The sequence below is a fragment of the Salmo salar genome, chromosome 09, assembly GCF_965601325.2.
Source record: "Salmo salar chromosome 09, fSalSal1, whole genome shotgun sequence".
NCBI lineage: Eukaryota > Metazoa > Chordata > Actinopteri > Salmoniformes > Salmonidae > Salmo > Salmo salar.
The window spans coordinates 15421130-15447529 of NC_138299.1; the positions used below are offsets into that span (position 1 = coordinate 15421130).

Here is a 26400-nt window from a genome sequence, read left to right on the forward strand (position 1 = left end):
CCATACAAAAATGCTCAAGGTCAAGGGCCACAGATAAAATTATGTCAAATCACATTATATCTACCGTAGCTTTGATTGGCTTGATCATGTCAACATCATACTTTCAAAATCTTAGCTAGCATTATAAATCCATAGAATGCCAGAATTTGATGACAAAGTTTGATGACAAAATTTGACCACAAGAATGGCCACCGCTGTCACGACTTCGGCCGAAGTTGATGCCCCTCCTTGTTCGGGTGGTGTTCGGCGGTCGACGTCACCGGTCTTCTAGCCATTGCTGATCCATTTGTCATTTTCCATTTGTTTTGTCTTGTTTTCCCACACACCTGGTTTTCATTTCCCAATTACTGGTCATGCATTTAACCCTCTGTTTCCCCCATGTCTTTGTGTGTGATTGTTAGTTGTTCAGGTCAGTATGTTCCGGCTGGTTTGTACCGGGTGCTGTTTATCACCCATGCTTTGTGGCAACCGTTCTTTTTGCACTTTGTAAATTGTTTACTTTGTCCTGTCGAGTAAAGTGCGTTGTTTCACTCATCTCTGCTCTCCTGCGCCTGAATTTATACACCAGCTGCACCCACCAACCTGACAACTGCAACACCGTCCTGTTCAAGTGAGCACAGCACAACAGTCCAAAAATGATGTAATATGCCAAGGAGATATGTATACTGTAGCTAAGAAAGTAATGCAACGTGTATGTGGTGTAGTAAGCTATTAGTAGCTCGTGCCTCACCCAAATAATTTGGTCCCTTTCCCCTCATAACTTAGCCTACTGTTCTGACTTGGTGGTGCACATGTAGCCTATAGCCTGTTTTAGAGAAATGTCATCATCGAATATTGTAAGAAGTTTCATTGTCTGCTTATACGTCCACTTTATTTATCCTACAGTTCTGACTTGGTGTCAGGGAGAACACTGTAAGAATGGCCCATATTATGAATTCTGTCACTGTACTTTTCAAAAGTGCTGAACTAATAGTTATATTGACTACATCCATCTTAGCTAGCTCAATAAATGTCTTATTCGAAATTACGGATTGCCTCTTATCCGCTCATCGTTCCCTTATGCCATAGTTTGTACATCTCAATTGTCAGTAGAAACCACATTTGTTTAAGCAAGTCAGCCATATCAGCTATGTTTTTAAAAAGGCAGTAAATGAGGCTGAATGAACTGTTTCGCTGCCAGACAAGGCTCCGCTGATAGCCAGGCGTACCGGTGGTAAGGATTCACTCCATGGTAATGAAAAGAAAGCTCTGCTGTTGGGACAGCTTTATGTAGGCCCTAACAGTTTGTGGGCACCATTTTTCACCGTTATAGTGCAATTAATGTATTGTTTAGTGGTGTGTAGTGGCTTTGTGGCATGCATCTAAAAACAAATTGGGGGTTTTCCCCACCAAGATTTACATGCTAAAATTGTCACTGGACTCAAGACATTTCAGCTTTTCATTTTTTATACATTTCTACACATTTAAAAAAAAAATCCACTTTGATATTATGGGTTTATTGTGTGTCAGTGTTACGAATCCCTTTTGCCCTGCAGTCTAGGGGGGATGGAAACGAGACCCGTAACATATCTCATGCAAATCATAACAGTGAAAAGGAACAGTGAGAACTAAAAACAACAGACAACCTAAATCTACCGTCAAACACTTAAGGTTTATTGTTCAAACACACATGAGAACATGCCTGGTTATCTGGTCGACTCACTAAACACAAATGCCTCGTGATGTCTGAGTGTTGGGAGTGTGCCCCTGGCTATCTATAAATAAAATTGTGCCGTCTGGTAGGTTAATATAAGGAATTTGATGTGATTCATACTTTAGCTTTTTTAAAGTATATTTTAGCAATTACATGTACCTTTGATATTTAAGTACAGTGCATTTGGAAAGTATAATAGCTGTGCAGCGACGCTCTCCATCCAACCTGACAGAGCTTGAGAGGATCTGCGAGAGAATGGGAGAAACTCCCCAAATACAGATGTGCCAAGCTTGTGACATCATACCCACGAAGACTCGAGGCTGTAATTGCTGCCAAAGGTGCTTCAACAAAGTACTGAGTAAAGGGTGTGAATACTTATTTAAATGTGATATTTCCGTTTTTTATTTTTACTACATTTGCAAAAATAAAACAAAAAAACTGTTTTTGCTTTGTCATTATGGGGTATTGTGTGTAGATTGATGAGGGGAAAAACAATTTCATCCATTTTAGAATAAGGCTGTAAAGTAACAAAATGTGGAACAAGTCAAGGGGCCTGAATACTTTTCGAATGTACTGTATATTTAAAACCAAAAGTACTTTTAGACTTTTACTGAAGTAGTATTTACTGGGTGACTTTCACTTTTACTGTTGTCATTTTCTATTAAGGTATCTTTACTTTTTCTCAAGTATAACAATTGGGTACTTTTTCCACCACTGCCTACACTGTACATACATGTACATACTTCAGAAGGGTTGCGTGCCATTTTGAAAAGGGGTTCCACTGGATGACAACCAATCATATAACCCACTTCTTTGAAGCTTACAGCAGGATCCAGAGTTCTCCCTTTCATCTTGTCAGAAAATTTAATTGACGTTCCAGGGGAGAGTGAGGGAGGGGGGAAACTCCCCACCTTGGCCAGAGAGAATGCAAAACAGAAACAGAGTCTTCCAAATTAAATTCCAGGTCTTGACTAAGAAAGTAGAGTAGAGACAGTGGAGACCCAGGTCTGTGCAGCTGCATGCTGGGGAGGGTCTGTAGGTCTGTCTGTCTGCTTCACACCGTCTGCCTATGTCTGGACTGGAGCAGGACCTGGAACACCTACAGCACTTCCTCACTTACATAATCACACCCCGTCCACCCTCTTGCTTCCCTCCAAAGTCAACACTGGGCATTCGCTCAACGCTGAGTGGCCAGGAGAGAGGCTTCAGTGCAAGCAAGGAGTAGGGGAGATACCTGAAAGAATAGACTATGAAGGGAAATGGGAGAGAAAGACTACACCCCCCATCCTCCCTCCAACATGCCCTCTAGGGTTCTCCCTATCTGATGACTACTTCTGAGGACGTCACCCCAGGCCGGCCGTGGAGTGGTGATTCCATGTTGTTATGGTGATAATAGCTTTTCCTGACTGGGAAGAGGAGGCCTTTTATCCGGCCCGCCACTTGAAACCTCATTTCCACCTCCAATTTCCTTCCTTACATTCCTCCCTCCAGTCTCCCTGGCTGCGAGAGGAGCTTCCACCAGAGGTAGGACAAGGATGAGACCCTCTGACAAGCGGCCAGGAATAGAGAGAAAGAAGGAGGAAGGGAAAGAGAAAAAAAAGAGATGGACAATTGGAGAAGGAGAGAGAGAAAGACAGGGAGTGAGAGAGAGAAAGAGGGGTCACCCGGTTCAGACAAGCCTCAGTTAAAAGCCAGAAGTGGACACCAAGCAGACTGCTGCATGTCAAGACAGGAGCTTGTTTGGTCATGGTTCAGCATCATGGAGAACTTTTCATTCACTTATTACTTTCTCATTATGAATAAATTGTAATCCCAATGTACACTACTGTTCAAAAGTTTGGGGTCACTTAGAAATGTCCTTTAAAATAACATCAAATTGATCAGAAATAATGTACGGTGTAGACATTGTTAATGTTGTAAATTACTATTGTAGCTGGAAACGGAAGATTTTTTATGGAATATCTACATAGACATACAGAGGCCCATTATCAGCAACCATCACTCCTGTGTTCCAATGGCACGTTGTGTTAGCTTATCCAAGTTTATCATTTTAAAAGGCTAATTGATCATTAGAAAACCCTTTTGCAATTATGTTAGCATAGCTGAAAACTGCTGTTCTGATTAAAGAAGCAATAAATCTGGCCTTCTTTAGACTAGTCTGGAGCATCAGCATTTTTGGGTTCGATTACAGGCTCAAAATGGCCAGAAACAAATAACTTTCTTCTGAAACTCATCAGTCTATTCTTGTTCTGAGAAATGAAGGCTATTCTATGCGAGAAATTGCCAAGAAACTGAAGATCTCGTACAACGCTGTGTACTACTCCCTTCACAGAACAGACCAAACTGGCTCTAACCAGAATAGAAAGAGGATTGTGAGGCCCCTGTGCACAACTGAGCAAGAGGACAAGTACATTAGAGTGTCTAGTTTGAAAAACAAGTCCTCAACTGGCAGCTTCATTAAATAGTACCCTCTAAACACCAGTCTCAACTTCAACAGTGAAGAGGCGACTCCGGGATGCTGGCCTTCTAGGCAGAGTTGCAGAGAAAAAGCCAGATCGCAGACTGGCCAATAAAAAGAAAAGATTAAGATGGGCAAAAGAACACAGACACTGGACAGAGGAAGATTGGTAAAAAGTGTTATGGACAGACAAATCTAAGTTTGAGGTGTTCGGATCACAAAGAAGAACATTCGTGAGACGCAGAAAAAAAATCAAATATGCTGGAGGAGTGCTTGACGCCATCTGTGAAGCATGGTGGAGACAATGTGATGGTCTGGGGGTGCTTTGGTGGTGGTAAAGTGGGAGATTTATACAGGGTAAAAAGGATCTTGAAGAAGGAAGGCAATCACTCCATTTTGCAACTCCATGCCATAGCCTGTGGACGGCGCTTAATTCGTGCCAATTTCCTCCTACAACAGGACAATGACCCAAAGCACAACACTAAACTATGCAAGAACTATTTAGGGAAGAAGCTGGTATTCTGTCTATAATGGAGTGGCCAGCACAGTCACCGGATCTCAACCCTATTGAGCTTGACCGTATAGTACGTAAGAAGTGCCCATCAAGCCAATCCAACTTGTGGGAGATACTTCAGGAAGCATGGGGTGAAATCTCTTCAGATTACCTCAACAAATTGACAACTAGAATGCCAAAGGTCTGCAAGGCTGTAATTGTTGCAAATGGAGGATTCTTTGACGAAAGCAAAGTTTGAAGGACACAATTATTATTTCAATTGAAAATCATTATTTATAACCTTGTCAACGTCTTGACTATATTTCCTATTCATTTTGCAACTAATTTCATGTATGTTTTCATGGAAAACAAGGACATTTCTAACTGACCCCAAACTTTTGAACAGTAGTGTAGGGCTATTTGTTCCAGGGTTTCAGAACCAAATTAGGTTAAATGTTGAAGGTAATCCAGGGACAGACTGCTGAAGACATAATCCAGAGACAATGTTTGGGATATCTTTGCAAGAGCTACAATAAATCATTGCATCAGACATCCTACTTGAAAATAAAAGTCCTTTCAAGTGAACACTTTGGTTGAAAAGATTCCGTTCTTTTTTTTACCCGAGGTACATCTGAGACAGACTTTTCCTCACAAAAACATTCAAAAAGCACCCATGGCATGATGATGATGCATAACAGTACTAATGTTTGATGATCAACGGAAGAGACATCATTCAGTAAACACCAGCTGTCTCCTGTTTGGTTAACAAAGCTTTCTGATGCATGTTGGTCTGTTAACAACACTCATTTCCCATCCTGAAAACACCACATCTGTGCACCACACAAAGGGAGGGGGAACAATTTACAATGAGGATGTGACTAAATCTATAATTACATCAGGTATCAAAAGGCATTGTTCGTTCCCACACAAGAGTAAAGATGGTCAGGGAAAATAACTGTCCCTATAGATGAGGTAACCAAAGACATTGGTAGGTACCAAAACAGAACAATTCTATCATTCTACAGACCAAATCTAGAGAGAAATGAAATGAAGCACAGCCATTCTCCAACTAGTAAACCCACAGTACATCTGGGTCTGTTTAACTCCACAACACAGATACCCACAGACAGATTTCCCTTAGTCACACAGGGGATAGGGTTTCCACGACAACAAGTATTCATTAAACATGACTTACTTTTGTTCTCCATTCAAGTCTAAAATCCATATCACAACAGACCATGAGGAATGGCTGTATACAGTTGAACAGTACAGAATTGCTAGCATTGTGGAAAAACTGAGTTAGGTCACATCTGTTTTAAGACATACGACTCGATTATCAATCTTCTTTACATGAGGTATTGTACATGTTTACCCATACGGAGACGGTTTGGAAACATATCTAAAGGGAGAAGCAGCATCCACTCGGGAAATAACAGGCCAGAAACAAACATTGTGGTTGTGTATTTCAAATGTGGCCTATTTTTTTTATTTATTATTGTTGTAGAGAGGCATACATTACAGTGCAAACAATTCTTTGGCAAACTTACAATACAATTGTCAGATAGGTATCCACTTTGACCACTGACGTTTGGGACAGTGTAGGTAAAGCATGTTCAGTCTTGAGAGCAGTGCATTCCGTTGACAGTGGTGGGTTTGGGGAACAAAAGAGAGACCACTAAGATGAGGAGTTAGAATGAAAATAAAAAGGGGGAGCCAAACCCGGTGAGTTCATGCATACACATTCACACACACACACACACACACACACACACACACACACACACACACACACACACACACACACACACACACACAGTACAGACACACACACACACACACACACACACACACACACACACACACACACACACACACACACACACACACACACACTGGAGCAGGAGTAAAAACAAAGGTACCGCAAAGGAGATGACAGGGAAGAGAAAAGAAAAGGTTAAACACTGAAGAAGATGAAACTGTATAGGTCGACAACACAAAAGCAGGAAATATCCATGTGGTTTGATACCAATGTGCCAACATTGCTATGCGGCTCCACCACCATCACGATTGCTTTGACATTCTTGGAGAAACCCCAAACACCTCCAGCATACTGTACATACTGTATCTGATTTCTGGAACATTCTGAGCACATCACCATGACAACACAAAGATAATGCAGAAGATAACTATGAATCACTGTTTGAGCAGAGTGGATCAGCACAAGGGGCTGAGTGACTGGTATTTGGGCCTGTGTGTGTGTGTGTGTGTGTGTGTGTGTGTGTGTGTGTGTGTGTGTGTGTGTGTGTGTGTGTGTGTGTCTGTCAACGGGACACACTCTGTTGGCTGATTACTAACAATAGACAGCCTCCAGAAATAAAGCAGTGCCAGATATTTGATTGGCATCCTCATCCTTCCCCCTCCCCTCCCATCTGGCTTCCATTAGATAGGAGTGGGGGTCAGAGAGGTCAAAGTCTGCGCCTCGCACACCCGGCCAAATGACGTCACCTCCATCTCCATCGTCTCCCAGGATCCTCAGAGATGAGAGCCAGGCGAGGTTTATCACCAGCGTGCGTTAACGCTAAAGAGACGCTCCGAGGAGCCGTCAGAAAAAACGGATGATTGGTCACACACACACACACACACACACACACACACACACACACACACACACACACACACACACACACACACACACACACACACACACACACACACACACACTCTCCAGCACACAGAGGAGAATGGTTACAACATCATATTGACTGAGTGCTTGGGAATGGGAAAGGAATGCATGTAAGTGAGCGTCCTTCTGTAAACTGGAGCTGAAAAGCTGTGGGTTCGGTTATGAGAGCACCAGATAGTTAAAGTAAAGTGGTATGGCTGCAGTTCTACAATGTCTACGTTTGAGTATGGGTTAATGCTGGACAGAGGGGTAGAGGGGATAACTAGGGGTAAGACTGAGAATACTGCTGTGGTAGGTTTGCAGTAGGCACTGAGGGAGTAGGCGAACTGAAAACGTCGGGACAAAAACGACTACATCTCTACAGTGGTAACAAATGGCTTTTCGCTGCTTTTACAACATGGTAGCGTGAAAAAAGCATTAGATCTTGAGAGATAAAAATGCATTATGCCTTCCAGTAAGAAGTGGTTAGGCCAAAAGAGAACATCCCGCCTCAAACCCAACCCCAAGCCCCAGTTCCAACCAACATCCCTCAAGTTGATAAAAGTGTTGACATGGCCTTGAGGAGATAACATATCTAAATACCAGATGTTATTTAGTTCACCAACAGTTGCCATTGGAGACAGATGCGATAACAAGGTAATAATCAGTAGACATCTTTGCATTACACAAGTTTTTGTAGGGCTTCACATTATCTTCATATGTGAGTAGGTGATACAAAAGGGAGAAATACATACCGGTATTTAGAATATGTTATAGAGCACCATAAACATTTTGTAAAAGCGGAAGTAATTTTGTACATAAAATGTATTTCGAGCAAATAAAAAAAGGTTATCTCAAATGCGATTTTTTTTTAAAGATGAGAAGGCACATAATGAGTGTATATGTTGCTTTGTATATTGTTAAAAAAAAAAAAAAAAAAAAACAATACTTTGAAGTTTTTAGTGACTAAATCATTAAGATAAAGGGGACAAATAGCACCAGTTTTTTTCCGGCATCTCTAACCTGAGAAAGCTTTGTGAGACAACATGGCCAACCTACTTCCCCTTCCTGCGCGGCTGCAGTGCCATTCCCTCCTCTTCACACCACACATTTTTTTCAGGCGTTTTGTGGGGCCTTCAAATGCAGTGGTGGGGTAACACTTCAGATCAGAGAGGCCCTGTTTGGGAGGCCCCGGGCCAGGAAGGGGGGTTGTCCATCTGTCCATCCATCCATTTATTCATCCAGCCATTCATCGTTCCAGAAGGAAGCAGATTAATAGTGACTGCTCTCCCGTTGCCAGTGGATTTGAAACCAAGCCTCCAGCAGTTAGTTGGCCATGGAGACATGACAATCAAAATCAATGAAAAAAAAATAATAATGATTTTTGTAAAAAAATTCAAAAAAATAAAAACGAGGCAATTGGGTGCAGGTGGCTGTAAAGTAAGCACACCGTCAGGGTCTCTCCCTCTGTGTGTATACACTGTGGCCCCTGAAACGTTATACATGCTGGTGGCTACCCGGTGCCTGTTTCCCTGTCTGGGTATGGCTGTTGCTGGCCACTCCCTCTCCCTGGTTGTGACACACGGGGCAGCATGCTCCTTTTAGCTTCACAGGCCTCTGGCACTCCACCGGCGGACACGACTTCACCAAACACGTCACCTGGGCACCCTGGAGTGAGGGAGTGGGGGAAGAAAAAAAGAGAGAGAGGGAGAGAGAGTGAGGGAAAGAGGGAGAGAAATAGAGAGGGGGACCGTCAGGTTTGGCATGAGAGACCTTCCCCTCTGCCAACAGTTAGAACAGTGAGAGACGAGAGAGTCATGGAGATAAAGAGATTAAATGAGTTGGTCAAGCAGAAAGGTGACATACTGTACATGGGTCTGCCGTGCCAGAAGGTTGGTAATGCCAAAAGGTAGAGAGAGAGGATGTAATGCTGGCCAATGGCCAATGGTAATGCTGGCCAATGGCTTTCGTAAAGAACGGGACAGGACAGGTGGATTCTGGCACTGGCATGGTGCTGAGCGGAGTGGTGCTGGCACTGTCAATCTAATCAGCTAGCCCAACTCTGGGCAGTGTAAAAAGCTGTGGGAAGAGGCCCCTAATGGCAAACAGGCCTGATAAACTGGGTGTGAATGTGAAAAGTGAATATACTGTACACATCGCACTGTGTGCCTGTTGAGGAGTGGGTGGTGAATAGACTGTGGTTGTGCAAGTCTGTGTGTAGTGTGCACTTGCGTGTGTGGTCTGTATAGACACATATGTGTGTGTGTGTGTGTGTGTGTGTGTGCGTGTGTGGTGTGTGTGTGTGTGTGTGTGTGTGTGTGTGTGTGTGTGTGTGTGTGTGTGTGTGTGTGTGTGTGTGCATACCTTGCACTCGCATGTGGAACATGGATCAATCTTCCACCTCTCTCCGTCCGATCGCTCACGACCCTCCGCATCAGTGCAGTCTGTCTTACTCAGACGAGCTTCTAGTCGTTTAATCTGCACAGACAGACAGGGACAGGAGGGGTAAATGGAGATGAAGAAAAGGAGGTATGGAGAGCCAGGTTAGACTTTTTTATAAACTAGGTGGTTTGAGTCCTGAATTCTGATTGGCTGAAAGCCATGGTATATCAGACGGTATACCACGGCTATAACAAAACATTTAGTTTTACTGATCCAATTATGTTGGTAACCAGTTAATAATAGCAATAAGGCTCCTCAGGGGTTTTTGATATATGGACAATATACCACGGCTAAAGGCTGTGTCCAGGCACTCCGCATTGCGTCATCCCTAATAAGAGCCCTTAGCCGTGCTATATTGGCCATATACCACACCTCCTCTGGCCTTACTGCTTTAATAATGCACCCCATGAGGCCCGTGATGCCATCTTTCTCTGCTAACTGAAGATTAGAGCGCCACACAAAGCACAAACACACATATGTACACACACACACAGCCCACGTCTTTCCTGTAATACGAGTCACGCGAACAACCTAGATGTATTTAACCATCGACTTACAATGAATACCCCTCCCTTAGCATTGAAAGACCTAGGCAGCACACAGAGGGGCCAAGGCTGGGACTCAGGGCCCAGTCTGTTTAAATCATCTATACCGCTGAAGACTTAATCAAAGCCATGTTAGCCTACAGCACCGTTAGTTCCCATCAATCCCACCCCAGTGTGCTACATGCTATATGATCATCTACCCTCAGGCTGCATATCACGTTCAATCTGGGGATATTGAAAATAGGTTAATAATAATATTGGAACAGTGTCTGGATTCTACACGGTTCTGTATGGGTTCTACCTGTAAGAGCCTGAGCTGAACATGTCTGGACTTGCAGTGTAAAGGAAGGAGGGAAATAAGTACTCAAATCACTGTCCCAAAAATACCCGTTGTTGCTATTTGAATGTGTGCTGAGCAGCCAGAATGAAATTGGGGTAACACTCAAGTCGTGACGAACAAACCCAGCTGATGTAGCCTGTGTGCAGTATACAACTGCTCTCACCTGCTTTCGTAAACTTGTGATTGTCTTCTGCATGTCTACGACAAAGTCTTGGAAGTCATTCAGCGAGGGTTCAGTGCTTTGTTGTGAGGTGAGAGTGACATTCACAAGATTTTCAGGAGCGTCTTCAGCTGGGCTGGAATGTAAGAAAACACATCCCAAAATTCAGCACAACCTTATTATAGCATAACTTTGTAAGTTATAATGGTTTAAATCACCACAGTTGTTAGCTATGACGCAGAATGGTTATCACATTCAAGGAACTTAATGTAGTCAGCGAACGACAAGGTACCAAACAAGTAGCATTAGTAGTTACCTGATGTTCTGCTGTATGCTGTTGGCAGGCTTCTTCTCTGCAGAGCTCTGATCCACTGACCTGCGCCCTCTGAAATGGTAGGACAGGGCGTTGAACTGACCCTTGGTCCTGCAGTCTGAGGGGGGGTACAACAACTCACAATTTAGACAACGGGGCATATCAGGAAACTCAGATTGCATAAAGACCAATGAGTTAAAGTCCAGGGCCCATGCACTGTGCAGTCTTAGCTGTGATGTGATCACTGATGCTGGTAAGGGTGGTAGCTGAAGTGTCTCTGCTTATAGTCTCTCACTCACACCTTAGTACAGTGTGGTGGGTGGTAGGTGGGGGATCTTCCCTGAATACACACCACTTCTTCCCTGTGGCTCAGTTGGTAGAGCATGGTGTGTGCAACGACAGGGTTGTGGGTTTGATTCCCACGGGGGGCCAGTACAACAAAAAAAAAGCATGAAATGAAATGTATGCATTCACTACTGTAAGTCGCTCTGGATAAGAGCGTCTGCTAAATGACTGTAATGTAAATGTAAACTTCATCTGCCAGTCCCCTTTCATCACACTTCAAAGAGCTGATCTGAGAGCAGGGCTAATGAGAGGCCACCCTCCCACACACGGCCATTCTGACAGGTCCCAGAACAGATAATACACTCGTCTCACCAGCCCTAAAACACATACACACCTTATAGACGGGTTGCCTGACAAAGTCACAAAATTGTTAAGTTCGCATCGCAGGGGTAGAAGGCCACAGAGGTGGGACAAGGTCTGAGTCTCAAGTCGAGTCCCAAGTAGAACAGGTCAAGACTGGAGTCAAGTCCAAGTCGTGCATTCTAACAGCAAGTCAAGTTCAGTCAGAAGTTTTCAAGTCCAGTAAAAAAAAAACTATACATGTAATGACTTCAAATACAAATCTTTGTCTACTTATTGAGGCTACCAGACAGCCATTTTTATTAGCTGAATTAGCCTATGTAATTGTAAAATATAGACCTTGTAGCAGTGGTAAGGGCCTGTAATCAGCAGAAGGCAGGGCAGGTTGATGTGCTCAGAGTGTAGATTTATTTCCAGGTCTTGGTGATCCAATGGTGAAAGTGTCATATTATACAAAATATACAAGTAGATTTACCAAATATTCACAGATATACACGGGCAATAGCCCAAAATAAATACCCTCTGTGTCAGGCTTAACCTGTCCTATCTGAACGGACACAGGTGAAGGGGGAGAGTATACAGCCTTACTTTGGCCCCCAGGACCATACAATTACAACGAATAAACTGATTCTATAATTTAAAAGGCCATTTCCACATCCATTGTTACATTGGTACATTTGTCTTCAATCAGACTTAATGAGTGCTAATGATATTTCAACACCGTGCATACGTGGAACAATAATTTTCTCTTGTTCAACGTTCTGACTCGTAGCCTATTTCTATACGCACTGAGGCGCGGGGGCTACTATAGCAAAATCGTCTAGAACATAGGACACAGACACATGGAACTCCGACATAATCCGGGAAATATGAATAAAGGAAATTTGACATTTAATTAAATAAACAGAACTTCTACCTCATGAGTCTAGCGAATGTTCATGTGCACTATAAACATCGCGCCCACTCAGAGCAGGGTAACAAATGGTTGGCTAAATGAAAATGTATTGTAGACCTATCAAACATGAAACAGAAAAGTCTACATGTTGCAATAAACGGTACGGGGATGGAATGATGACACGATAGCAATTACTGTAGTATTATATATAATATAGATGTACCACATAGGGCCTATGCATTTAACTTCACTAGGGTAGGGGGCAGCATTCGGAATTTTGGATGAAAAGCATGCCCAAATTAAACTGCCTGCTGCTCAGGCCCAGAAGCTAGGATATGCATATAATTGGTAGATTTGGATAGAAAACACTCTAAAGTTTCCAAAACTGTTAAAATAATGTCTGTGAGTATAACAGAACTGATATGGCAGGCAAAGGCCTGAGGAGAATCCATCCAGGAAGTACTATTATTTTGAAAGGCTGTTTTTCCATTGAAAGCCTATCCACCATACAAAGACTTAAGACCTAGTTCACAATCTCTATGGCTTCTTCTACATGTGGCCAGTCTTTAGGCATTGTTTCAGGCACTTTTCGTCTGAATGTTGAGAGCGCGCTTTGTGCCTTTGGATTACTGAACTAAACGCACCAACAAAACGGAGGTTTTTGGACATAAAGAGGGACATTATGGAACAAAATGAACATTTATTGTGTAACATGGAGTCCTGGGAGTGCCACCAGATGAAGATCATCAAAGGTAAGTGATTAATTTAATCACTATTTCTGACTTTTGTGAGTCTTCTCCTTGGCTGGAAAATGTCTGTATGGTGTTTTGTGGCTAGGCGCTGTCCTAACATAATCGCACGGTGTGCTTTCGCCGTAAAGCCTTTTTGAAATCTGACACAGTGGCTGGATTAACAAGAAGTTTCTTTAATCCTATGTATAAATAACACTTGTATCTTTCATCAATGTTTATGATGAGTATTTCTGTAATTTGATTTGGCTCTCTGCAATTTCCCCGGATGTTATTTGAGGCAATGCATTACTGAACATAACGCGCCAATTTAAACCTTGGTTTTTGGACATAAAGAGGGACTTTATTGAACAAAACGAACATTTATTGTGTAACATGGAGTCCTGGGAGTGCCACCAGATGAAGATCATCAAAGGTTAGTGATTCATTTAATCGCTATTTCTGACTTTTGTGAGTCCTCTCCTTGGCTGTAAAATGTCTGTATGGTTTCTTGTGGCTAGGCGCTGTCCTAACATAATCGCATGGTGTGCTTTCGCCGTAAAGCCTTTTTGAAATCGGACACTGTGGTTGGATTAACAAGAAGTCTATCTTTAAAATGGTGTATAATACTTGTATGTTTGAGGAATTTTAATTATGGGATTTCTGTTTGAATTTGGCGCCCTGCTATTTCACTGGCTGTTGTCGAGGTGGGACGCTAGCGTCCCAATAATACCAGAGAGGTTAAACGTGTGAAAGCAATATCAAACATTTCAACAAAATCAAAAAATAACTCCACTGGCGTGAGTTTGGAGAGCGCAAGTGAAGAGCCGCGCCTATGGTGCATCTTCATCAAAGTAATAATTCATTTTAATAACAAATTCCAAATGCAAGCTTCATAAGTAAATAATCAATTTCAAGAAATTGTTACATACCAAAAGACCAGTAGGCTAAAGCTAGCAATTGTTGCCCCATTGCTGGTGGGCTTGCAGAGTAAACAGTTAATATTCTTGATCACCAAATTGTTTTGGAGCTGCATATTTATTTATTATGGCAATCCTCTCTCCCTACAATTTGACGTTTGCGTTGCACCAGATCCTGTGCTGATTGACAGTTTGCTGGTCCAATCAGAGTGCCAAGTGTGTGTTTCACTAGCCAATCTGTTTAGATTTAGATGTTGGGCGATGCTGCGGCTACTGACTCTGGCTGCGTGTCGAGTAATCCACGTAGACTCTGTGCCACAAAATGAGTGACAAAACATTATTATGATAAAGATCAGATTGCTAGCAACAATGACAGGAAGCTGCCATGTGGGGAATCATAGGTGGCTTGTTTCAGTTAGTTGTATCTTGTTCTTGATACCATGTCTTGTTTAGAGGTCTTTTGAATTATTTACATTTACATTTTACATTTAAGTCATTTAGCAGACGCTCTTATCCAGAGCGACTTACAATTACAATTATACCATGTCTATGATAATATGGCAAAAAATTCACTAGTTAGCAAACTAACAACTGTAGCAATGTATTTGAAAGACAAGTGCTTATTGTGAAAATGTATTTACTCTGTCCTCTTCTCCTCTGACCCTATCCAAGTCTGACCCTCTCCACTGACAGGCTATTCACTGTTAAGTAACTTGTCTTTTCCCATGTTCATTGGTGAAGGCTAAATGAATCCAGGGTCAGATCCAAGAGAAGAAAGGAAAACAATAATCTAAGGATAAGAGACACAGAGAGCCCTTTATTAAACCAGAGTCATATATTTAATCCCAAAATCATTAGGTCTGGCTCTTAAATTCTCAAGGGGAATTATCTGAGCTCATAGCAAGGACTGATTAAACTAGTTCCCTGTTGTCCATTGCTGATTTTGATACAGTCATAATGGCATTCTTGACTTGATTTCTGACATTTGTTCATTTCAGTATTACTTGATGAATTACCATATTACAGTGTACATATTTCAAGCAAACCACCATAGTCCCTGTGCACAAGAACACCTGTCTTAATGACTACCGCCCCATAGCACTCACATTTTTAAAAAATGGTTATTTAACTAGGCAAGTCAGTTAAGAACAAATTACTATTTTCAATGAACACTGCCTTGTTCAGGGGTAGAAAAACAGATTTGTACCTTGTCAGTTCAGGGATTTGATCTTGCAACCTTTCAGTTACTAGTCCAACGCTCTAACCACTAGGCTGCCTGCCGATTGTAGCCATGAAATGCTTTTTGGCTAGTCATGGATCACATTAATACCATCATCCCAGAAATCCTGGACCCACTCCAATTCGCCCCAACAGATCCACAAATGACGCAATCTCTATTGCAGTGGTTCCAGAACTTTTTCACTCAGGCCCTCCTTCCAGCATTGGGGAACATCCCCTTATTTCCTGCAATTCTACATATTTTGTCATGGGGTGCAGAGAAAATGTTGCAGTTTTAAAGCTCATTTTCTTGTAATTCTATACATTTTGCCATGTTTAATTTGTATTCATATGATATTTGAGTGACTCAAACATTACAACAAAATCTATGGGCTAAAAAACCTAGCAAAAAAACGTTAGCTGACAGAAGATCTGGACATTTCTGACAAGTTATACTGTAGCTCTCTAAGGTATGCAATGACTGACAAGAGGACAACTGATGATGCACTACCCAAATTTGAAATTGCACCTTGTGCATTCTACTATTACAATTTTCAAGAGTAAGTTGAAAGCTGGACTGAGGACCTTTTTTGGGGGAGGGCCTTTTTTGTTGTTGTGCAAATTTCTTAAAATAAAAAAAACAGAAATACCTTATTTACATAAGTATTCAGACCCTTTGCTATGAGACTCGAAATTGAGCTCAGGTCCATCCTGTTTCCATTGATCATCCTTGATGATTCGACATCTTGATTGTGGTCCACCAGTGGTAAATTCAATTGATTGGACATGATTTGGAAAAGCACACACCTGTCTATATGACGTCCCACAGTTGACAGGGCATGTCAGAGCAAAAACCAAGCCATGAGGTCGAAGGAATTGTCTGTAGAGCTCCGAGACAGGATTGTGTCGAGGCACATATCCGGGGAAGGCTACCAAAACATTTGTGCAACATTGAAGGTCCCCAAGAACACAGTGGCCTCCATCATTCTTAAATGGAAGAAGTTTGGAACCACCAAGACTCTTCCTAGAGCTGGTCACCCAGCAAAACTGAGCAATCAGGGGACAAGGGCCTTGGTCAGAGAGGTGACCAAGAACCCAGAGCTCCAGAGTTCTCTGTGGAGATGGGAGAAGCTCCCAGAAGATCAACCATCTCTGCAGCCTTCCACCAATCAGGCCTTTATGGTAGAGTGGCCAGACGGAAGCCACTCCTCCATAAAAGGCACATGACAGCCCGCTTGGAGTTTGCCAAAAGGCACATAAAGACTCTCAGACCATGAGAAACAAGATTCTCTGGTCTGATTGAACTCTTTGGCCTGAATGCCAAGCGTCACGTCTGGAGGAAAGAAAGTTCACCTTCCAACAGGACAACAACCTTAAGCACACAGCCAAGACAACACAGGGGTGGCTTTGGGATAAGTCTTTGAATGTCCTTGAGTGGCCCAGCCAAAGCCCAGACTTGAACCCGCTCGAACATCTCTGGAGAGAACTGAAAATAGCTGTGCAGTGACACTCCCCATCCAACCTGACAGAGTTTGAGAGGATTTAGAGAGACGAATGGGGTCAACTCCCCAAATACAGGCGTGCCAAGATTGTTGTGTCAAACTCAAGAAGACTGGAGGCTGTAATCGTTGCCAAAGGTGCTTCAACAAAGTACTGAGTAAAGGGTCTGAATACTTATGTAAATGTGATATTTCAGTTTTTATTTTTTACACGTTTGCAAATTCTAAAAAACAGTTTTTGCTTTGTCATCATGGGGTATTGTGTGTAGATTAATGAGGGGAAAATACATTTAATCCCTTTTAGAATAAGGCTGTAACATAAACAAAATGTGGAAAAAGTCAAGGTGTCTGAATACTTTCTGAATGCACTGTACATGAGAATGCTGTTCATTGACTACAGCTCAGCGTTCAACATCATACTGACCTCCAATCTCATCACTAAGCTAAGGACTCTGGGAATAAACAACTCTCTCTGCAATTGGATCCTGCCCCCAGATGGTGAGGGTAGGCAACAACACTTCCGCCACACTGACCGTATATATACGGGGCCCTTCAGGGGTACGTGCTTAGTCCCTCCTGTACTCCCTGTTCACACACGATTCCAACAGCATCATTAAGTTTGCCGATGACAACACGGTAGTAGGCCTGATCACTGAGGACGATGAGACAGCCTAAAGGGAAGAGGTCAGAGACAACAACCTCTCCCTCAACGGGGGCGACAAAGGAGCTGATCTTGGACTACAAGAAACGGAGGGCCAAACGCGCCTCCATTCAAATCGATGGTGCTGTAGTGGAGCGGGTAGAGAGCTTCAAGTTCTTTGGTGTCCACATCACTAAGGACCTATCATGGTCCAACACATCAACACATTCGTGAAGAGGGCACGACTCCCCTCAGGAGGAAAAGCTTTTTCATGGGCCCTCAGATCCTCAAAAGGTTCTACAGCTGCATCTTGACTGGCTTTATCACTGCTTGGTAAGGCAACTGCTCGGCATCTGGCCGCAAGGCGCTATAGAGGGTAGTGCAGTACAGCCCAGTACACTACATGCCCAAAAGTATGTGGACACCTGCTCGTCAAACATCTCATTCCAAAATCATGGGCATTAATATGAAGTTGGTCCCCCCTTTGCTGCTATAACAGCCTCCACTCTTCTTGGAAGGCTTTCCACTAGATGTTGGAACATTGCTGCGGGGTACTTTCTTCTATTCAGCCACAAGAGCATTAGTGAGGTCTGGCACTGATGTTGGGTGATTAGGCCTCGCTCGTTCCAATTCATCCCAAAGGTGTTCGATGGAGTTGAGGTCAGGGCTCTGTGCAGGCCAGTCAAGTTCTTCCACACCGATCTCGACAAACCATTTCTGTGTGGACCTCCATTTGTGCACGAGGCCATTGTCATGCTGTAACAGGAAAGGACCTTTCCCAAACTGTCGCCACAAAGTTGGAAGCACAGAATCGTCTAGAATTGCATTGTATGCTGTAGCGTTAAGATTTCCCTTCACTGGAACTAAGAGGCCTAGCCCTAACCATGAAAAACAGCCACAGACCATTATTCCTCCTCCACCAAATTTTACAGTTGGCACTATATATTCGGGCAGGTAGCGTTCTCCTGGCATCCGCCAAACCCAGATTCATCCGTCGGACTGCCAGATGGTGAAGCGTGATTTTCACTGCTCCAGAGTCCAATGGCGGCAAGCTTTACACCACTCCAGCCGACGCTTGGCATTGCACATGGTGATCTTAAGCTTGTATGCGGCTGCTTGGCCATGGAAACCCATTTCATTAAGCTTCAGACAAACAGGTGTTGTGCTGACGTTGCTTCCAGAGGCAGTTTGGAACTCAGTAGTGAGTGTTGCAACCGAGGACAGACGATTTTTAGCACTTGCCAGTCCCGTTCTGTGAGCTTGTGTGTCTTACCACTTCACGGCTGAGCCGTTGTTGCTCCTTGACGTTTCCACTTCACAATAACAGCACTTACAGTTGACCTGGGCAGCTCTAGCAGGGCAAAAATTTGACGAACTGATTTGTTGGAAAGGTTGCATCCTATGACGGTGCCATGTTGAATGTCACTGAGCTCTTCAGTGAGGCCATTCTACTGCCAATGTTTGTCTATGGAGATTTCATGGCTGTGTGCTCGATTTTATACACATGTGAGCAACGGGTGTGCCTAAAATAGCCGAATGTACACATTATTTTGTATATATAGTGTAGATCACTAGGGCCGAACTCCCTGCCATCCTGGACCTCTACACCAGGCGGTGTTAGAGGAAGACTCCAGCCATCCAAGTCATAGACTGCTCTCTCTCCTACCGCACGGCAAGCGGTACTGGAGTTTGGGACTAAAAGGCTTCCTAACAGCTTCCACCCGCAAGCCATAAGACTGCTGAGCAGTTAATCAAATGGCTACCTGGACTATTTACATTGACCCCATTTTGTAAAAAAAAAAGGGTGTTGTTTTTTTGCACTGACTCAATGCACACTCACTAGACTCTACCCACACACTCACAGATACAACACTGACACTCCAAAAGACACACACACACGCTAACACACACAAAACACACACACACACACATATTGGCGCCACACACACACACACACACACACACACACACACACACCACACACGCTCACAAACACACACAAAACACACACATATTGATGCCACACACACACACAAACACACACTCACTACATACGCTCACACACACAAAACACACACACACACGCACACATATTGATGCCACACACACACACACACACACACACACACACACACACACACACACACACACACACACACACACACACACACACACACACACACACACACACACACACACACACTTCATACTGTGCTTATTATCTATCCTGATTGCCTAGTCCCTTTTGCTCCTACCTACATGTACATGCTCTATTACCTCATTTACCTCAACTACCTGGTACCCCTGCAAATTGACTCTGTATTGGTTCTCCTTGTATCTAGCCTCGCTATTGTTCTTTTATTGCGTTACTATTTCCTTATTTTATTTTTTTTGCAAATATTTTCTTACTTTTTAACTCCACATTAATGGGAATGGGCTCGTGAATAAGCACTTACGGTATTCGGCGCCTGTGACCAATAAAATGTGATTTACCAAAGGGTGGAGGAAGAGTGAGGTGAAACATCCCCCACATTTAAAATGTTTGTCATTTAGCAGACGCTCTTTTCCAGAGCAATTTCCAGTAGTGAGTGGATACATTTTGTGTACGTGTCCCCTGTGGGAATTGAACCAACAACCCTGGCATTGCAAGTGCCATGCTTTAACAACTGAGCCACACAGGACCAGCACGCCACAGTATCCACCTGAATACAAATGTTTTTTTAACTCAGTGCAACTCATGCTTTCATCCAACACATTCAAATGATCCAATGGAAAATGCACGGCGACTGGAGTGTGCCTCACAGTAGGGAGTAAATAGCTTATTATGTGTAATAGCCTACTGCTCACAGAAGTCCTGTATTCTCACCCAGCCACCCAGAATAAGAGGCTCAGAGTCATCCACTCAGGGGTTTGTTGGAGGGAACATTCAGCTGCCTTCCAAATATGAAAACCTCTTCTGCACCCCAGACACTACTACCGCATGCTTTGGCAAATTCAGTAAATTGGTGGATTGGCTGCGCTGCTCGTACATCTGACGACACGTTAACCAAACAATGTGGATGAAGCGAGACAAACTCCCACTGAAGGCTCTCAAACGTGTACCAACTGTCATCCCATAGTATCCTGCTGGGTTAGTAAATGGAATCCTGGGATAGAATGAACAACATCAGGGCTTTAACTCTCAATATAATCTCTAGCCCCTACAATCACACGGTAATGTCTCTTAAAAATCCTGGCAATGTAACAGCAGTTCTGGGGTCAGGTGGTATAGGGTACAACAGAAGAGGTAGCAGATTCTCTTCATCTCTCAAGACAAACATACTACCAAAATCAGCTAAATAACCCATTGCATTTACTCTAATGTTGATCAAAGGTACATTTGAGCCACTAATCAATTCAAAGGATATCCAAGCCCTGCCCTATACAGCCACAACTGGGGACCCAATCTAGCTAGTCAATGCCCATTTTCACTGTGAGAAGATGAAGCCTGAAGACATGTTCATTATTTCATCTCTTCACTATCTTATCTTGCTTTGATGTTTTCACATGACAGCAGTCATACAGATAGCACTGTCAGACAAACGCACAAAGTCAAACTTTTGTAAATGCTGTTTAAAACACTGTGGGGTACTGACCAATGATTACACACAAAGCCCAGTCAGGTGCCTCCTAATCGAATGTTAGCACAACATGACAGAAAACTGGACCCTGGTCCTGCTGCTTCTGACTACACATTCCACAGAACTAAACGTTCGAACATTGACACTGTGTAACCCTGAGTACCAGTCTTGGTAGCGTTCTTTATTTGTATGCAAGATGGAAGCAGGAAGTTCGAAAAATCATTCCATGGAAGTTGACTGAAGAGGTTTGAGGAAGTTGACTGAAGAGGTTTGTACCACAGCCACAGTCCACAAGTGTGTAACACAGCATCAACACAACCAAGCCCAGAGACCCCCAACTCCCACCGATCGCTACATTGGAACAAAGCCACATAGAAAGACAATACACTAGAGCTGTGTTCGAATACCCATACTAACATACTGTATACTACATACTTAATGAGTATATACTAAATATACCATATACTATTAGTTAATTGAAGTATACTGTAAACTAACAGTATCCTTTCAGTTGAGCCTACTAGCTCGTCGCCTGTCTACCGGAAATTGATGCTGTTGCTATCGTTGGGTTCTAATTTTCAGAGTACAAACTCAACGGATACTATGAAAGATTTAAACCAAGTTTATTCTGCTCAGAGGGTCAATACAGCTGCATTAGACAAAAACATGGTTTCACCCGTGGTAGTATATATACCTCACTTTCGGTGGAGTCTCCTCGTTATCACTAAACATTGAATCATTATTGCTACGCAGGGAGCTGAGTGATATGGGCCTTAAACGGTTCCTCCCCTTATCAGTACTGCTACATGTGATCGTTTTCCTCTGCACTCAGCCTCTCCCAAGCTTCATTATGGCACCCCTCATGTCTCTATTATACCTAATGATTAATAATATAAAAAGCTCAGAAACCAAACCTATCACTATGCAACCTCTTGCTAGCTAGTTAGCATAACAAATGACTACTTAGATATTTTACGACTTCGGGTGTGTTCTTAAATTCAATCTGGAGAGCCAGAGTGCGCTCGTAAATTCAGAGCGTTGTCAGATTGTCAGTATGTAAATTCCAAGCGTTTCGCTGTCGGAGCGCGCACTGGTTAGCTTGCTAGCTACTTCCAGATACAAATGAACCACTCTGACCATTTTACTCACCCTAGCAGAGCTGGTTAGGCAGTTTTCATGTTATCCATAGCGTTGGTGACTGTAACTGTGCTGCTGGCAACACTTTAATTACCCTTTTGCCAACGTTTACTGACACCGGCCATATTCAACGGGTGTTTTGAGTGCTCGTAAATTCATTATTCTGTGCTCTGGTGCACTCAGACGAAAGTGCTCTGAAATCGAGCAAATTTACGAAAGCACCCGAATGGCCATTGAGCATGCACAACGACTATACCATTTAGCTAAGCTAAGAATGACAGGGGAAAATCAAATAAAAGTTGGGTTGTCAGTTAGCCTATAGTTAATATACTGGCAAGTTTGATGCATAAGTAGCCAACTGACGTTAGCTAACAACATACCGGTACATACTGCTGTAATGATATGCTATGTGGTTCATAAGGACAGCATACCTAACAAAATGTCAGCCAATGTAACAGTCTAGCTTCCTTCCCTCTCCTCGCCCCAACCTGGGCTTGAACCAGGGACCCTCTGCACACATCACCAACTGACACCCACGAAGCATCGTTACCCATCACGCCACAACAGCTGCTGCTCTTGCAGAGCAAGGGGAACAACTACTTCAGGTCTCAGAGCGAGTGACGTCACTCGATTGAAATGCTATTAGCGCCCACCACCGCTAACTAACTAGCCATTTCACATCGGTTACACTAACATAACGTGTAAGATAACTTATTTGAAAAGGCATTACTTTACTACATTGCTCAACATCTTCTTAACATTTGTCATAATTAGTTAAAGCAATTAATTTGTATCCCCTCTCTTGTACTTCAGCTACATATTTTCCACCATTTTCTTAAAATTTGAAAATGATGTGAAGCCACACCCATTTCCTGAAGAATTGCATTATGGGCCCTAAAGTACGGAAAAAGTGTCCTCTGCGTGTATAATTCATATTTTGGCGAATTTAGTATGACATCCGGGAACTGTTGGCATACTAACTACAGTTGAAGTCGGAAGTTTACATACACTTAGGTTGGAGTCATTAAAACTCGTTTTTCAACCACCCCACAAATTTCTTGTTAACAAACTATAGTTTTGTCAAGTCGGTTAGGACATCTACTTTCTGCATGACGCAAATAATTTTTCCAACAATTGTTTACAGACAGATTATTTCACTTATAATTCACTGTATTACAATTCCAGTGGGTCAGAAGTTTACATACACTAAGTTGACTGTGCCTTTAAACAGCTTGGAATATATGATAGGCTAATTGACATCATTTGAGTCAATTGGAGGTGTACCTGTGGATGTATTTCAAGGCCTACCTTCAAACTCAGTGCCTCTTTGCTTGACATCACGGGAAAATCTAAAGAAATCAGCCAAGACCTCAAAATTGGAGACCTCCACAAGTCTGGTTCATCCTTAGGAGCAATTTCCAAACGCCTGAAATTACCACGTTCATCTGTACAAATAATAGTACGCAAGTATAAACACCATGGGACCACGGAGCCGTCATACCGCTCAGGAAGGAGACGCGTTCTGTCTCCTAAAGATGAACGTACTTTGGTGCGAAAACTGAAAATCAATCCCGGAACAACAGCAAAGGACCTTGTGAAGACGCTGTAGGAAACAGGTACATAAGTATCTATATCCACAGTAAAAAGAGTCCTAAATCGACATAACCTGAAAGGCCGCTCAGCAAGGAAGAAGCCACTGCTCCAAAACTGCCATATAAAAAGCCAGACTACGGTTTGCATCTGCACATGGGGACAAAGATCGTACTTTTTGGAGAAATGTCCTCTGGTCTGATGAAACAAAAATAAAACTCTTTGGCCATAATGACCATCGTTATGTTTGGAGGAAAAAGGGGGAGGCTTGCAAGCCGAAGAACACCATCCCAACCGTGAAGCACGGGGGTGGCAGCATCATGTTGTGGGGGTGCTTTGCTGCAGGAGGGACTGGTGCACTTCACAAAATAGATGGCATCATGAGGAAAATTATGTGGATATATTGAAGCAACATCTCAAGACATCAGTCAGGAAGTTAAAGCTTTGTCGCAAATGGGTGTTCCATGACCCAAAGCATACTTCCAAAGTTGTGGCAAAATGGCTTAAGGACAACAAAGTTAAGGTATTGGAGTGGCCATCATAAAGCCCTGACCTCAATCATATAGAAAATGTGTGGGCAGAACTGAAAAAGCATGTGCGAGCAAGGAGGCCTACAAACCTGACTCAGTTACACTAGCTCTATCAGGAGGAATGGGCCAAAATTCACCCAATTTATTCACCCAATTTGTGGGAAGCTTGTGGAAAGCTACCCGAAGCGTTTGACCCAAGTTAAACAATTTAAAGGCAATGCTACCAAATACTAATTGAGTGTATGTAAACTTCTGACCCACTGGGAATGTGATGAACGAAATAAAAGCTGAAATAAATCATTATCTCTACTATTATTCTGACATTTCACATTCTTAAAATAAAGTGGTGATTCTAACTAACCTAAGGCAGGGAATTTTTACTAGGATTAAATGTCAGGAATTGTGAAAAACTGAGCTTAAATGTATTTGGCTAAGGTGTATGTAAACTTCCGACTTCAACTGTATATCCATACTATGACCAATAAGCATTCTATATAGTCAATTCACGTCACAAATAGTATGGTAGTGCGGTTAGTATGAGTATTTGAACACAGCTTATGTCTATGACACAATGTAGTGGACTATCTAGGGAAGAAGGAATCCTTCAAGACACAGCATCAATGTGAATAACGTGTTTTATATTCCATGTGACCCACCTTCGCAGCAGTCCTGCCACATGCGCAGGTCAATGTTGGGGATGTCATCACAGCTGCCGTATCCGTGGGGCAGCTCTGCCACGTTGAACACGTCCTGCTGGATACGGGTGATGTTGTCACCGTTGTCACACAGCACCCTTGTCAGAGACGCCTGCTTCAGCTGGGTCAGCTGGGCCGGGGTGAACACACCTGGGTTTTCATACCAAAACCTGGTAGCACCAGGAGGGAAGGTTACACTAGTTATCCGTAAACACACCATAAATACAAAGGCTACCCTTCTGTAACTATCTTGTCCTTCTGAAAGGGAGGAAAAAAAATAATCTGACTAGAACTGGTAGCTGAGGGGATGTGAGCTCACCTGTCCCCGTCTCTGAGTCGTTTGAACTGGGCAGCCAGCAGACACATAAGGGTGGGCCCCAGCCGGCTCCCAGGAACCAGGTCCTCAGCCATCAGAGCAGGGAACAGGTCGATGTTCAGGGGAGTGCCGTACAGCCTGGAGAGAGAAAAATACAGATTGTTTTTGATAAGGTAATACAGTAATTTAACCTTGATTTATCCAGGGGTGAGTTTCCTGAAAGCCTCATAGCTAACATACCTCTGTAGCTTCTCCCTGACTTGGGGGTTCTTGATCTCATTCCTCAGGTCATCAAAGCTCTGTGCCGAGGTCAGGTTACAGAAGGTCCGGTAGTCGTTGTAAGGTGGTATCCCGTGATCCCTTCCTCTCTGGATGTTCATGGCGGCCAGGTCCAGCGCCACGGAGTGGGCCATGGAGAACAGCCTCTCCGTCAGCTCCGTGTTCAACAGCTGGGTCGACACGCGCATCTTCCCCGCCACGCCGAACAGGCCCCGCAGCAGGGGGTCGATGCCCCCTTCGTTGACAATGCGGAAGGGAGAGAAGAAGGCGCGGTGCAGGGAGATGTGGCCCTGGGGGATGGGCTGGAAGTTCTCATCCAACCGGTACAGGATGGGGTTGATGAGGGTGTGTCCGAAGCGGAAGGCGGCCGTGGCGAAGGCGTTGAGGATGCCGGCGTTGACGTTGGGGTTGTAGCCGCAGTAGTCACCAATCAGCTTCATCCCCGCATCACCCAGGACCTGAGGGAGGGGGTGAAATCATCATCATCATCAATATTATAGTCAACACAATCCTTTCATTACTTACAGACACAGTACTTTTCATCAATCTGAAGACCTTTGACAAAACCCTATGTTAGAGTAT

At 43.3% G+C, this 26400-nt stretch overlaps 1 protein-coding gene across 2 annotated transcripts in view; it reads right to left on the reverse strand.

Moving 5' to 3' along the window:
• Positions 1-6094: 6094 nt before the first annotated feature.
• Positions 6095-26400, reverse strand: part of LOC106610765 (peroxidasin) — an 83449-nt gene continuing 63143 nt past the window's right edge. For both annotated transcript variants that reach the window (XM_014210306.3, XM_014210305.3), the window contains 7 exons: positions 25780-26276; positions 25543-25677; positions 25185-25393; positions 11110-11224; positions 10797-10929; positions 9671-9784; positions 6095-8974 (listed from right to left, as the gene is read on the reverse strand). In XM_014210306.3, the coding sequence (XP_014065781.1) occupies positions 8804-8974; positions 9671-9784; positions 10797-10929; positions 11110-11224; positions 25185-25393; positions 25543-25677; positions 25780-26276 (1374 nt within the window). In that variant the 3' untranslated portion in view covers positions 6095-8803. The remainder of the gene's footprint in view (positions 8975-9670; positions 9785-10796; positions 10930-11109; positions 11225-25184; positions 25394-25542; positions 25678-25779; positions 26277-26400) is intronic.